General features: G+C 46.8%; 1 protein-coding gene across 1 annotated transcript in view; it reads right to left on the bottom strand.

Annotated features, from left to right (window-relative positions):
- DSCAML1 (DS cell adhesion molecule like 1) overlaps positions 1-15,206 on the bottom strand; it is an 866,449-nt gene that overhangs the window by 214,344 nt on the left and 636,899 nt on the right. The window contains exon 16 of the mRNA XM_069614463.1: positions 5,369-5,439. Within this exon, the coding sequence (XP_069470564.1) occupies positions 5,369-5,439 (71 nt within the window). The remainder of the gene's footprint in view (positions 1-5,368; positions 5,440-15,206) is intronic.

The following is a 15,206-nucleotide window of genomic DNA, read 5'->3' as shown; positions in this document are numbered from 1 at the left end:
CACAAACTCGCTGCTCTTAAAATCCCACAGGGCCATCTGGTCACATTTGATGGAACCCTCACCCCCGGCTTGCTCGATACATGTTTCCGTGCAGTGACATGTTGCAAGAACTAGCGAGTGTCCTTGAGTTGTGAAATTCTGCAAAACCTCACTTGATCCCAGTGATATGACTGTTTGCAAGAACTTGTGTTTCTTGAGCTGCGAAACCTTACAGTGACACCCAGTCCCAGTCCCTCCCTACGCCCAGTTTCACCTAATGTAAGCAAACCCACACAACTCTATATGCCTCCCGAGTTCTGACAACCCAGAGACATACCATTTCCCCATCCATTGAGATTTCTCAGACCCTTATACATAACATATGTGACCTAAGATCACAGAGGGGGTCCCCCGAGCTGTTATATTCATCAGGAGCATCATTCGTCACCATGAGTCTCCCGAGCTTTGGCATCCCAAGCAACACCATGCGCATCCAGAGATGGGACAACCTACAGGAGCGCCCCATATCCTGTTGGCTGTTGTTGCACATCGCTTTTGGCAGACAGCTGAAACAAATGATTCCAGATGTGAGGTCACTGCATTGAGAATCCATGCTCTTCCTAAAGAACCATCTTGAACCTTGTTCTAGTCAAGGTTTGGAGAAGACAGTGTCCTTAAAAAACGTTTGTCATCTCCTTCAGGGAGGAGGGACTTATTTGATGTATTGTGTAAGCACAGTAATTAAGTCATTTACTAATGTGTTGACTTCTAGACGGCACCAGTGTACAGGTGTTGCTTGCCCTCAGATTGTCTTGGCTGGGATACCTTACACATCCCACAGCCACTGCAGGTGGCTTTGCTACAGAATAATCATTGCCGGGTTTTGCAGGGTTTACTGCTAGATACCAAGGCACCCTCTGCTGCCATCTTTAAAGGAATAAGGTGCTCCAAACCTGGATACACCAACTCCAAGAGGAGTCTCCACATGGTGGCCAATGGTGTTGAAACCTACACATATGCCATTCTTTCGTTGTGTGTTTCTGCACTTAGGTTTATCCGTTGGAACTCCCATCTTGCAAACGCTGCTCTGCTCTGTAAGATCATGAAAGCCCCACTCAATTACTTTTAGACTTTACATTATTAATGTATTGCGATTGTATTGGCGACAGACCCCCAACTGATAAATAACCATTAGCTTCCCCATCTCTGACTCAGAGCTGTTCTATTATTAAGTGTGTTGACCTTGCAGTTGACTACTTTAAACAAATCCGGACCACTTGCTAGCATTTAGATTGGGGGGATGTTTCCTCTCTGGTGGGGGGGACCAACAATCTAGACATATTTTCTGGAAAATCTGCATTCTGAATGCCATTGTGTGGTACCAGCCAACATCTGCTCTTCGCCTCCTAGAGAAGGGGTTTCTTCGGTATCCCATTCTGCTCTATTAAACTGGAAGGCAGAGGGATTACAATGGGTTCTCCCAACTAGTCTTTGGAATACAGCCCCATGGCCTTTTTCATTTTGCAGTAGTTGAGAAATATTCTGGTCACCCTGTTCCCAAGGGTGACCTGCACATTTCAATAAGGCTGGCAAGTCCCCCTGTGTACATTAGTGTGGACTGGAGCCCAACACCCACGTGGAGGCTAGGAGTACATTGCACAGCGACCGTGTCTGCCACTGTGAAATGCTAAAACAGAAAAACGCATTTCTATCCCTGTTTGAGCAATAAAAATGCACAATGCAAAATGAATAGCTGCAGGTCATGCTGCCGTTTCCCATGGAAGAACATGTAATACAGGGCCAGGAATGACCCTATCATGCCATGCCCCTCCAGCCCCCGTGCCGGTTTTAATCATGGGCAGGTGACAGTCGTTCATTTCTGCTCATTTCAAAGCGCATCCTGTTTCTGAATTCGGGATGAGCATTGAAATGAGCAGAAACACACCCTAACTCCCGCAAATGCTCAAATGGGATGGGAACGGGCATTTGAATGTGCACATCTATATTGCACAGATTCAGATGAACTTCGAGAAAAGGACAACTTTTGTTTGAGCCAAAAAAAGGTTTGGAAAATCTTCCCCATAGATTCTTGCTTGAGGGCAATTTGGAGAGGAGGTCAACTTCCTCACCCTAAATTTGGCATCTGAAGTTTAGGCTCTGCAATGCAAGTCTGATCAGAAATGCTGCAGAACTTCCGGATGGTGCTCGAGAACTCCCTTTAGCCTGGGTATTCCCCACGTTCTTTTTTTTAAACTCTTTATTTTGATTTAAACAATAAACATTACAATAACAATTCAAAGTTAAGCGGTTATAATGACCAAAGAACCAGTTCTAATTGTCATACATACTATAAGAATTTTCAGTGAACATAAATGATTGAAACCCCCCCATAAAGCCTAATGAATAAATAGCACACACAAAGACAACATAAAACACAAGACCTAACACAAGCCATACATTACCCCCACAGACCTAACACCTAAACCCCAAGTAACTACTACAAATGTATATTTCAATACCTAACCTACGCTCACCCATACAGATTAAAAGGCCCCGATTATTCCAAGTATTCTCCCTCTCGTCGTGGTCGTACTGATTTAATTCTTTCAAATCCTGAAAGTGATTGCATATCCAATAACCAATTCTCCGAGGCTTTTTTCTTGTCTTCCACATCTTCATAATTTGTTTAATTGCCATCAGCAGAGCTTGATCAATCCAAATTGAAGAATCACATGCATTCTTGCATCTACCCTCAGTTGATAGAAGAATGACAGCCATAAAGGTTCGCGGAAAGGCGAAACACACAACTGCGTCAATTCGATATAATACATCCCTCCAGAAATCCATCACTCTCTTACATTTCCAAAGCATGTGCAGTAAAGTTCCCCTCATCTGCTGACAGCCCCAACACAGATCATCATCTATCAAGCCCATCGCACTCATCCGTTCTGGAGTCCAATATATACGGCCTAAAACCCGTTGTTGAATGTAATGCAACTTCAGATCGGTCTTTGCTTTCACTGCTGCCCTCCAGATACTCTCCCATACTTCTGCCGAAACCTCCATCCCCAAGTCAGTAGCCCAAGCCAATCGCAATTTCTTCCATGACTCCTTCATGCGTTTCTCTATTGGCATTAATTTTTTAAAAAGTTGACATCTTATGGGGTGGAGTATCAAACAGTTCACACATTTTGGGCTTTTCAATCATTGGCACATCTAACATCTGCTGCCTTTCAACCATCCATTTTTCTAAGGCCCTTTATCTCCCATGTTCCCCATTACCCAATTCATATTGCGCCACAAGCCCTGCAAAGGGAATCATTTTCTAATGTTTCCAAACATGTTAAATTTTTAGAATACCTTTGGTGGCCCAACTTCCCCAATTTAGCATTTTGCTATCCAATTCCAATCCAGGATTACGCCAAATTGATGCCTCTCCATACATGAATACATTTTGCCCACACCCAAAATTCCACTCTACCAAAGCATTTTTTTTAGCAGTTATAGATTCCAGTTTTCCCCAGGATTTTGGCAATTTTCCATAGGAATGTAAACTGTATAAACCATAAGGCTTTAGTCTATCCCTTTCTATCGATACCCAAAACGGTTCCGATCTCCTCCCCTCCATAAAATAACAAGAAGCCTTCTTAAGCAGAAACCCTCTGTGGTAATTTTCTAAAGCTGGATATCCAAATCCCCCTGCCCTAACTTAACGAATCATAAAAAAAGCGAGGAATCTTTGGCCTCTTCCCTACACCCCATAAAAAGTCCATAAATATCCTGTCAATGCGCTTAAAACCTTTCCTAGTAAATTTCAGAGGAAGCGAGTGACTATGTAGTATAGAACTTTGAGTAGAAGCATCGTTTACCTGAGCCCAGACATTCAAAATGATACAATCCCATTTACGTACATTCCTCTGCAGTGTCTAAATCAATGTACCAATATTATAATCCACCATTTTCTTTGTGCGACATAAGAGATAAATCCCCACATTTTTATGTCCAGATAATAATCCCACCTCTAACAAAACAGATATTCCATGCTTATCCGAGGAAGGAAAAGAGGCGTTGGATGCTTCAATCACGGTATCTGAGGTTCAGACAGCAATAAACCAACTTAATTTAGGTAAATCCCTGGGTATGGACGGGTTGCCGGGTGGAATTTTATCGGTCATTCAGTACTACTTTAGCACCAGAGCTTTAGAATTTATATAATCAATTTCTCTCGGGAGGTATTCTTTGTCCATCCACAAGTGCTTATTACTTTGATACGGAATCCAGGAAACGATATATTACTAAATGTTGCAACCATCGTCCTAGCTCACTTCTAAATGTAGATGTGAACATTTTCACAACAATTTTGAATGCTCAGCTATTTAAATATATTGGAGAATTGATTTATTATTTGCAGGTGGGATTCATGGGAGACAGGCATGGGATATGATAATATTAGGCCCCTATTGAATATTATGGGATTATCTGATTCAATTAGATGCTGACAAAGCCTTCGATCGTGTAAGCTGGTCATTCTTAAATTACACTTTGATCAAAATAGGGTTTGGGCCTCAATTCTTAAATGCGATTGGAGCCTTGCTGTTTGGGAGCTCAGCCAAACTTTGGGTTAATGATTAGCTTTCTTCAGCATTTCAGATATTCAGGGTAACAAGACAAGTTTGTCCACTCTCACCCTTCCTCTTTAATCTAGCCCTGGAACCATTACTAGCATTTATTAGACAGGAACAGGGCCTTCGTGGTTGGTGTGTGGGAGACAGGGAAGTTAAGGTTTTAGCACATGCTGATGACATAACCATTATACCGGCCAATCAGGAGGAAGGAGGTACATTCCTGAGACACATGATAGAAGAGGTGGGATTATTATCTGGACATAAAATTCCACACTTTTTTCGACCAACCATTTTGTTGAATTATATTTGGCAGCATGTGTTACATTTCTTTGATCTCAACATAAATAGATGGTGTATTTGGGGTATGTATATAGAAAGTGGGGGGTGTGGATAGGTGAGGGTGAGTCTTCACACTTTTGTGCTGTTAAAAAAAGGCAAAAACAAAAAGAAATCTGCAAAATAAAATTTCGGCCAAAAAATGTTGAGTAAAGCTCAGATTCATTGTCACATCCACAGTGTATTTACAACACGATTATTGGGCCCTCTTATGTGCGCTCTTTCTGCCGCATCTCAGACCAGCTGTATGCGTTATGCCGATCCCCAGCCCTTCCTTCTCCTCCCTTTCCCATCGATGCTTTGTACCGAGTACTGCATGGCCATCCGTTTTCATTACTTGGCTGGGGAACCATCCTGCACACTCCCAAATGCTCTTCTACCTGGATGGAAGTCCCTCTTGCATCTCTCATGCCCTGGCTTGCGCTTACCTTCCAGGTGACTTGGATGCTCTGGGAGGTCACTGGTACCAACGTCACATCCATGGGAGGCCCATCTGGAGCTGTGCGAGACAAAAGGAAAGAGTTCAATAACATCTACATGATAAAGGCTTGCACCGCAGGAGAAGGCCTGGCCTATGGTTAACCCACACCCCGTGGTTGACATAAGATGGTGGGACATTGGGCACCGTGTCCTTTCGGTCAGTTTTTCAGTCAAATAAGATGAACTCATATGATGCGCACCTTAACATAACATTTTAAGGATGAGTGTTGTCGCTTGCACCTGAAGATATATAGATATCTGTAGGGTGTAGTGTGAGAAACGATGGCTCAGTGGGTTGAGTACTCACTGTAAAGATGCGTATAATCTCAAGGTGGCATCTGAGTGACAGCCAGAGACCAGGCGTAACCTTCCACTGCACCAAGGCCTAAAACAGTGGTATTCAAACTTTTTCATACCGAGATCCCCTGCCCCCCTTGAGTAATGATATGGTTTCTGCCTACCCCTCTCCACGCTACCTACGGATAAAGTATTTAGGTGACTGCTTTTAAAAGCAACATATAAGCAGTAGAAAATCTGCTTATATTTGATATGAAACAGTCATCTATATCCCTGTTTAAAGAGTTTGGAGCTCCTCCCACCAGACATCCTTCAGGATCCTCTAAGGGGGCCAGCCCCCCAGTTTGAAGACCATTGGTCTAGAGGCAACTCAATGTGTGTAGCTGGCAGGGGAGTTGCTAGGTCTGGAAAAGACCCGGGGCTAAGCTGATGTCGGGACTGTCGGGACTCGGGGCTCGCTAGCCTTTTGGCTGTAGCTCCTGAGATTCTATCCAGGGCTACAACCAAAAGACCAGGGGCTATAGCCCTGTAAGCCCCCCCCCTAGCAACGCCCCTGGTAGCTGCCACACAAATGTTCAGAGATTGCGTTAGGTTGGGCAAGTCAAGGGGCAATGCAGGTTTCAGGGAGGGAAGTATAGCAAAAATGGGGGAATATAATTTGCGTGAGTGTAATGTTACAACAGCGTACGTATGTTTTTCAAGATTGGCAATTTGTTTTAAAGTAAACCCAAATAAAGCGATGTTGGTTAGGCTTTATCCACCACTTCACGTGTTTCTCCAGAGTGGAATACATTTTCGGACCTTGCATTTGATCACACGTGGGGCCATCCCTGCCTCGCATGTTTTATGACTGCCTTTTGAACGTACTGCGTCGAATTCCCCTCGCAGGAGCTGAAGCAAGAGATAGTGTTTCTTCTGCCAGTTGCCCGGGAAGAGCCCCTCGATGGCTGCAATAACACGTGCATGGACGCGGATGTGATGGGCGTTAGTATACAGTTACCCAGTTTGAGTCCAAGTAGCGGCGTACGTGACAACTCAGCTGCGCTTGCCATGCAAAGCCTCCCAGACTGACCTTAAGTGGCACTGGAAAATGATCCAGTGCTAATCAAGGGGGCCTGGCATGACGCTACATCGCCTGCCGTCTCGTTAGGCCAAGCCCCCGAGACGACACCTAGATAAATGGGCTACAGGCACCCCAAACAGGCATCCTTTTGTAGAGATAAATTAAGGCTAAAGGCTTGGCTGGCAGGGGACAGTACCTTGCCTTTTCAGCCTTAATGGTGGCGCTGTCCCGCGCCAGGCATCGTGCATTGGTAGGGGCAGCGTCACCATTAAGGCTGAAAAGGTGAGGCCACTGGAAGTCGAGGACTTTTTCCCTAAAGCCTGAAACTCACACGAATGAGCAGGAGCTACAGGCTTTAGGGAACAAATGGGCCTCTGCTTTCAGCGGCCTCACCTTTCTTCCATAATGGTGGTGCGGTCCAAGGCATATCTTATTTGAAGGGATGCCTTGCAGGTGCGGCGCCACCATTATGGATTAGAGGCATTTTTTCTGAAGCCTGAAGCTCTCGCACATGGACGAGATCTTCAGGATTTAGAAAAAAGCCTCGTCCTGTAGCTGCCGGGGCTGCCAGGGGAGATTAGTGAGCCCCAGCAGGGCACCTTCCCAGAACAAGATTTCTGCCAGGCCTAGCCCGGCTCACTAAAAGCCTTGTATGCAACTCACGTGGTGGGGCCCAGTGGTGGGTATTTTTGGGGGCCTCGTGGCACAAGTCCTAAAAAAGTGGAGGGACAAATTAACACAAGTAATTATTAGTGATGACACATGAAGTGAACACATGTTAAAGTGAAATGAGCCAGACCCCAACACACATTTGCCTCTCACAGGATTAATGGTGAACAGCAGAAAATAACTCATGAGTAGCACTTTAAGAATAGTGCTGCTGTCAGAGTACAAAGTTCTGCCTTCTAGACCAGAAAAACAGTACAAACCCTAATGATCTTTTACAGGTTTTGTGAACGGACTTTCCCGTGGTCTTGTGGGTGTCTCGAATCCTGAGTTCAGCACAGTTTGAAGCTGGCCTAACACACTAAACTAGAGGAAACAAATATTTTTTTTCTCTCAATTCCTCAAACTCACAGGGGTGGCAGTCCACTCGCGTGTTCCTAGAGCTTCAGCCCAGTGCTGGATGTAGGCCCAGGGTTCTGAAGGGAGGGGTTGGGCTGATTACCAGTGGAGTAACTTTGCTGAAAATGTTGGGGTAAGAGGGGGGAGAGACATGAGATCTAAATGAAAGCCCCCACCCCAACCCCGCCAACTGAGTGGGACAAAATGGTGTGCCACAAATGTTTGGAGGTGTCGAGGCGGGGGGCAGGGGGAGACTCCCTTGTCCCCCCACCCCCCAAAAAATGTATGCCCATGCTGACCACATTTTGCAGTGGAGCTTAGTCAGTCATTCATATTAAGCCAAGTCAGTGTCCCCAAAGAGATAAGCAACGCCCCCGTCCCCCATCTTCCTCATACCACACTGTGCCTCCTGCCTATACCCAGCCCTGCTCCAAGACAGGAACAAGGTAAGCCCAAATACGGCATTAGAGGAAGCCTTGTGCCCTTTATTCCAACATTCACGGCTTCCTGCCATACCATCTCAGATTGGAATCTAATAAGGGTTTGAACCCTTGATCCAGTTGTATTGTAATCGTGCACCATCACTCACACTGGGGCTAATTATAAGTATGCTAACCGGGTCGATTACTCCTGCTTTTATTTCCTTTTCGGATGCATACAATACTAGCGATTCCTCTTCTTTCTTTAATTGAGTCTGTTGCTGTTAGAGACGAGATTGTTAATTCAACCATTTGTAAACTTAAATCAGCATCTTGATCTGACCCCATTCCATATCTTCTTATTCAGTCTCTAGCTATGGATACCATTGTGTTGTTTACGGCAGCTCTTCATTATTCCTTTTCAAATGTAGTTATTCCTGCCCCTTTGAAGCATGCCTTGGTATCTCAATTTCTGTAAAGCCAGAACTGAAACCAGCATCCCATGGCAGTTACAGTCCTATATCTCTGCTCCCTGTACTCATGAAGCTTATGGAGGTAATTGTTACTCCTCAACTATCAAGGTTTCTCGAATAAAATGGTCTTCTGCACATTCATCAAGCAAGCTTTAGGCCTTCGATGGGTACAGAGTCGAATCATATCCATTCTTGATGATTTTGCATTACTTCAGGACTGCAGTGAGGTCAGTTTTTATTCTCCTGGATTTCTCCACTGCCTTTGATACTATTGATCACAGGATTCTTCTTCAATGTCTGGAAAAAGTTGGGATGTCGAGCTCCGCTCTAGCTTGGCTCTTTTTTGTCATATCGCAAACAGACTGCTTATTTCCATTTGGGTCAGCACTGTCCCCCATCTCCTCTGGTGTTCCTCAGGGATATTCTCTAACCCTGTCTTTTTTTATCTTTATTTACGTCCCTTGGCGGATCTCATTTCTTCCCATGGCATAGGGTTCTACACTTCTGCCGATGATAGTCTACTGTTTTTTTTCTCGATTCTACGGTCTCTGATCCTCCAAACATAAGTGTTTATTGGAGATTGGTGGATGGATATCTAAGAACTGGTTGAGACTGAATATGGAAAAACAGATTTTGGTGGTTGGTTCTTCAAACGCTCATTCTTCCTGCCACTCAGACTTTTGGCCCGACTCTTGGGACCCTGTCTGGCTCCTAGCACATTTGTCAAGAGTCAAGGGATTAAGCTTCTTCCTTCTGGATCTAGAGAAGCACAGATTGCATCTGTTTGCAATTCTGGCTTCCTTAAACTTAAACTTTTGAGGAAGATCCTTCCTTTTATTTCAATGCAACTTAATTCCATAATAGTTACTGCCTCTATCATGGGCTCTCTGGAATATTTTAATGACATTTATCTTGGACAACCAGATTTATTAGTCCAGAGGCTCCAGATTCTACAAAATTCTGCAGGATGTTTAGGTCTTGATGCACCTAGGTTTTCTCACACAGCTGCGTTGCTGGCTGAGCTTCACTGGCTCCCAGTGATGAGCCATATTAAATGTAAGGTCCTTTGCATTGTACATCAGACTGTTCATCTTTTTTGCCCCTCTTTTCTTCGATTTAAACTTATTCACCATGATCCTTTTCAAATTTTGCAATCAGCTTCTCAACATTTTTTGAGCGTTCCGCAATTCCATAAGGCAAAGGCTGGAGGGCGATCTTTTTCTGTTCTGGCCCTGGTGTTGTGGAACGCTGTTCCTGGTCATTTGCAAGAGATTTCTGATCATTTTTGCTTCTGAAAGACTGTCAAAACTTTTTTGTTCTCATTTGCAGTATCTTTGAGGTGATTTCACTTGTTCCTCTCAGCACCCAGATGCCTTTGTGCGTTAGTTTTGCACTTAATACAGTTACAGTTTCAATGTAGCTGTGGTAAAAAAAAAAAAGAAAAGTGATAGTAATGGAATTAGCGCCCCACTACATGTTTGGCAGTAACATGGAAGAGGTACTTCTGGGGGAATTACTGCAGTCTAGTAACAACCGCAGTAATTGCTCTCAAAATCCTTGCAGTCCTATGGACTTCAACATTTGGGATTATACCGGTCATAGTGCCACTTGTAAACTGGAGGATGTTACCGGCTATAGCCACCCGTAACCGAGATTGGCGATGATTCCAGAAGAAATGCTTCCAAACTCATTGGGAGTCTCCATGTACCGAGTGAGGGGGGATGAACAGAGTGCCAGCTTCAGCCTCTTGCAGAATATGCAGAGCCAGGTTAGAGACGGGCCTGATCCCAGAGGTCGACGGGACCTTTTGTTCGAGGAAGGCATCACCGGTCTACCCTTCTGTCTTTTGAACAGCCAAGGAAAAGGTTCCCGCCAAGAGACCTATGGTCACTGCTGAGGACCACCACCACTTGCCATCATTAGTCTCCTGCATTCTGTCAGGGAGCTAACTGCCAAAACTACATGAGCCTGCTATGCCCAGCTCACCAGCTTCTGAGACAAGAGTAGCTAGCTTCTGTCCCTTAAGGGCTACGAGCCACTGACTTTGCTCTTCAGAGCCCTTTCTTGCTTTGAGAATGGATGCCCGATACTGGGCGCCTAGGACATGCTCGAGTCCTGAAGATGGTACCACTGCTTAATGCCAGGGTCTGAGCTGTATGTGAAGATCCTGGTACTCACAGCTCCCCCAGTGGGAAGTCACTACTGCTTAAACTAACTATCGTCCTCTGTAAATCAAGTTTGGTAATTGGGGGCGTGGCTAGCCGCCATGTAAGGAAGTCAAGCTTCGTGTCGCTCCGCTTGATGTGACCAGTGATTAGCCGTGAACGAATGCTACTTAACTAGAAAACTGTCCGAAAAGCTCTACATTTGTGAATAACTGATGTGCCTCCGACTTGCCGCCGAGTCGCTACACCAACAGAAAAGCACGAGAGAAGATGCACATGGAAGAAGATGGCGGCCACTGAGTGATCCGGCCATTCTTAAGACCCAGTACCTGCCTGGGGGTGCCGCGAGCCTGCCCGGACCCAGGAACACTAGGGGCCCTGCAGAAGCGAACGCCCCCCCAGGTCTCGGGCTGCATGCACAGCACACCGTGCACGAAGAATCTGTGCCCCACCTCTGGGGGTCCCTGCGCCGCCGTTGGAGGAGGACACCGGGGCTGACGCCAACCAGGCGGGCCGAGAACGAATGAAGAAGCAACGTGAAGCTGAGGCGCCAGGAAGACCGTGAACGCCTAGGCCACCCGGCGCGACGCATCGAGAGGTGGTGAGAAGTTGGGACCGAGGATCCGACGAGCCTCGCCAGACACCCAAAGGCGCACCACTTCGGGGCGGGAAGGTACGGCCCTACGAGGGCAGGACAGCGCACTCTGTGGCCCCCACATAGCAGCCCAGGGCGGCCACATCGGAACCACGCAGCTGCCTGACATCTAATCCCCCCTCCCGCCGTGACAACACAGAGGCGACCAGAACCCGGGCGAACAAAGTGCTTAATTACAAAGACAGGGAAACTATCCTCGCCTTCTCAAGATCAGGCGGCTGCATACAAAAAGACTCATCTAGGGTTGCCATTTACCCAGACTATACCTTGCAGGTCCAAAGAAGCAGAGCCCACTTCTCCCACACCAAAGCTAGATTGAAAAATGCGGGCCTACGCTACATGCTCCTGTACCCCGCTAGGTTAAAGGTCCTACTTAACAACAAAGCCTATTTCTCCGACACACCCATCAACGCCATCGAATGGATGGACAAAGAGCAGATCCCAGACCTGGAACCACAACAGAGGAAACCACGACAATCTGCACCATGACACATCACTTCCACACCCCCAGACAGAGTACACCAGACCAAAAAACCACACCACGAAATTCGGCTACCTTCACTTGATTGGAGCCACCCTAGACACGAAGGGCTTCATTATTTGACACCATCTAAGACAGGCCCACCCGCACCACCAGGAACAGTTCGGGTTGTTACCCGCCCGTAGGGCACCAGTAGACTTAGGTCAAATGGGGCAGAAACGGGACAGTAGTCGAGAGGAACCTCGCTAGACCAGTTATATCAAAAGTTAAGTTAATGTTCAATACGAAAAGAGCCCCCATTCCGGGGACCCAGTTAAAGTTATATATGTAAGACACCACAACCACCATTCACTGAACTGTTGTGGAACATACCATGTCCTCCCAAAACAACCTCACCTGTCAACCAGGTGATTGAGCCACCCCCAAGGCCACCCTCATCTACATAAACTACAATTCAATCATGGCAGACAAAATTAGAATAATGTCCTGGAATGTCAGAGGCCTAAACAGCTATGTCAAACAGCATCGCGTCCATACATTTATGAAGCGACATAAAGTCAGCATTGCCCTGCTACAAGAGACCCATCTAGACGCTCCCAAGCTTGCGGCGCTGCCAAAGTTTGGAGGGGAACCCTGGTGGGCTCCTCTTAGTCTACCTATGCCAGATGAGTTTTGATTTGGATAGCCCCTTCCGTTCCCATAAACCTGACCTACACTAAAACCGACAACGAAGGCAGAATGGCCTTAATTCAAGGCACCATACAAGGGAAAGACCCAAGTCTAATCAGCACCTACGCCCCTAACCACAACGCCACAGTATTCTTCCGCTCGTTGCACACCCGTCTCAGCCCATGCAGAGACAGCCTCATCATCTGGGTGGGCGACCACAATTGCACCCAGGACCCTCGCATAGACAGATCACACAACAAACATGTCCGCTCTTCCCCGCCTGCCAAAATACTGAACCCCTTCGCTCACCAGTTCGCATTGAAAGACCTATGGCGAGAACGGTACCCAGACACCAGAGCATACTCCTTCTACTCACCCCCTCATGCTGTTCACACCAGAATACACTGCATTTTCACCAGTGAGGAACACTTAGACCTGTCTGAAGACACGCAATATCTGGCCAGAGTACTGTCCGATCACTTCCCCCTAGTGTCCACGTGGAGGGTCATCGCGCCTAGACCCCCAGTGCCCACATGGAGACTCAGAAGTGAGGCACTGTTAGATAAGGCCTTCTGCGAACAAATTAGACAAAGCACGTCGGATTACTGGCAGACTAACTTAGACAGCGTCCGACACATAAGCACAGCATGGGAGGCATACAAAGTAGTGATGAGAGGGGAAATGATCGCAGCCACGGGAGGGGCCCCGATTACCACCACGTCCCTGCTAGTGCATGCTGAGGAAGAGTTAAAGGACTTGGAAGGAAAAATGCCACAGGACCCTGCCCGTATGAACACAGCAATAGAGCTCAAGCAAGCTTGCCTAACACACTGGGAGACTCTTGGGAAATTAAGCTATGCTAAACATTTCAAAAGGACACATGCTCTAGGCGATAAACCAGGGAAACTCTTAGCGCGGCTCTAGAAATGTGAAATCCCCAGAAAACCCATTTGCGCAGTCCATGGTACAGATGGCCAGATTATCCACACACAGAAGGAGATTAATTTAGAGTTAAAAAAATACTATCAGGCTCTGTATTCCGACCCTGCACCACCCACCGACACGGACATCGAGGACGTACTCGACATCAAGTTACCTCAGCTTGATAGACAGATAGCTGAGACCTTAGAAGGCCCCACCAACCCCGAGGAGGTTGCGGTCACTATTAGATCGCTCCCTTCAGGGAAGGCACCTTGACCTGCTGGACTCCCAGGAGAGTTCGATAAGACCTACGAGACTATACTAGCCCCCCTGCTGTCCCAAGTGTACAACGAGGCATATGAACTGGGTCGCCTGCCTGACACCATGAGAGAGGCGGTCATCATGCCCCTGCTAAAACCCAATAAAGAAAGTTCTGAATGCGGATCATACAGATCGCTGTCCATGCTAAATGTGAACAACAAAATACTGACAGCGCTACTGGCAGGGAGACTGAGAAAGACCATCCCAATTCTATTTCACCACGACCAAACAGGGTACGTGCAGGGCCGCTCTATCACTGAAAACCTAAGAAGGCTGCACCATGTCATTTAGAGCACCGATAGCTACCCAGACAAATGTGCGGTGGCGTCCTTAGATGCCTCTAAAGCTTTCAACTCAGTCCGATGGAAATGGCTCCATGCTACGCTAGCCAAGATGGGAATAGGGCTGTTCTTCCTTAAGTGGGTAGATCTCACCTATACAGACCCCACGGCCAGGGTACGTACGAACACCACCTTCTCTGACAAATGGACCCTTTCCCGGGGTGCAAGACAAGGCTGCCCCCTCTCCCCATGCTCTACATCTTAGCGGTGGAACCAGTGGCGGCCTACCTCAGAAAGGAATACGGCGATGGAGGCATAGTAATAGAAGGGACGACCCACTTAGTCTCCATGTATGCGGATGACATGCTTCTTTACCTGAAAGACCCAGAACACATATTACCATACATAATTGAAACACTAGAAGGGTTCCACAGATGCACCAGTATCCAAATCAACTATGACAAGTCTTGCCCATACTGCCTAGCAGCCTTAAGTAGGACAGATGAGGACTGCCTCCCGACCCTAGCCCTCAAATGGGAACCCACATCCTTCAAATACCTGGGCATCACGATCCACCGAGACCCCAAAACTGAGCACATGCTAAACACTTCAAAGGCAAAGGACGGCCTGGCCAAATCAATGGACTTCTGGAGCAAGCTACCGCTATCAGTGGCGGGCAGAGCAGGGCTCCTTAAAATGTTGGCTCTACCAAGACTTCTTTACTTATTCACCAATGTACCATACAATGTACCGCAGACATTCTTTAGGGATCTCAATAAACTGCAGGAAATTCTTCTGGGAGGATGGCAGAAACTGAGTCGCCCTAGAAACAACGCAAAGGCCATACGACAGAGGGGGCCTTAAGGTCCCCAACTTTGAGCTATACTACATAGAGGGCCAACTGAAGCACGTGATCCAGTGGATGGCAGACGACGCCACAACCGACACCCGCCTTCTGCTGCCCACAAACTCCTGA

The sequence above is a fragment of the Ambystoma mexicanum genome, chromosome 9 (assembly GCF_040938575.1).
Source record: "Ambystoma mexicanum isolate Mex_15411 chromosome 9, UKY_AmexF1_1, whole genome shotgun sequence".
In the NCBI taxonomy this organism is placed as follows: Eukaryota; Metazoa; Chordata; class Amphibia; order Caudata; family Ambystomatidae; genus Ambystoma; species Ambystoma mexicanum.
This window is presented reverse-complemented; position numbering and strand designations above follow the sequence as displayed.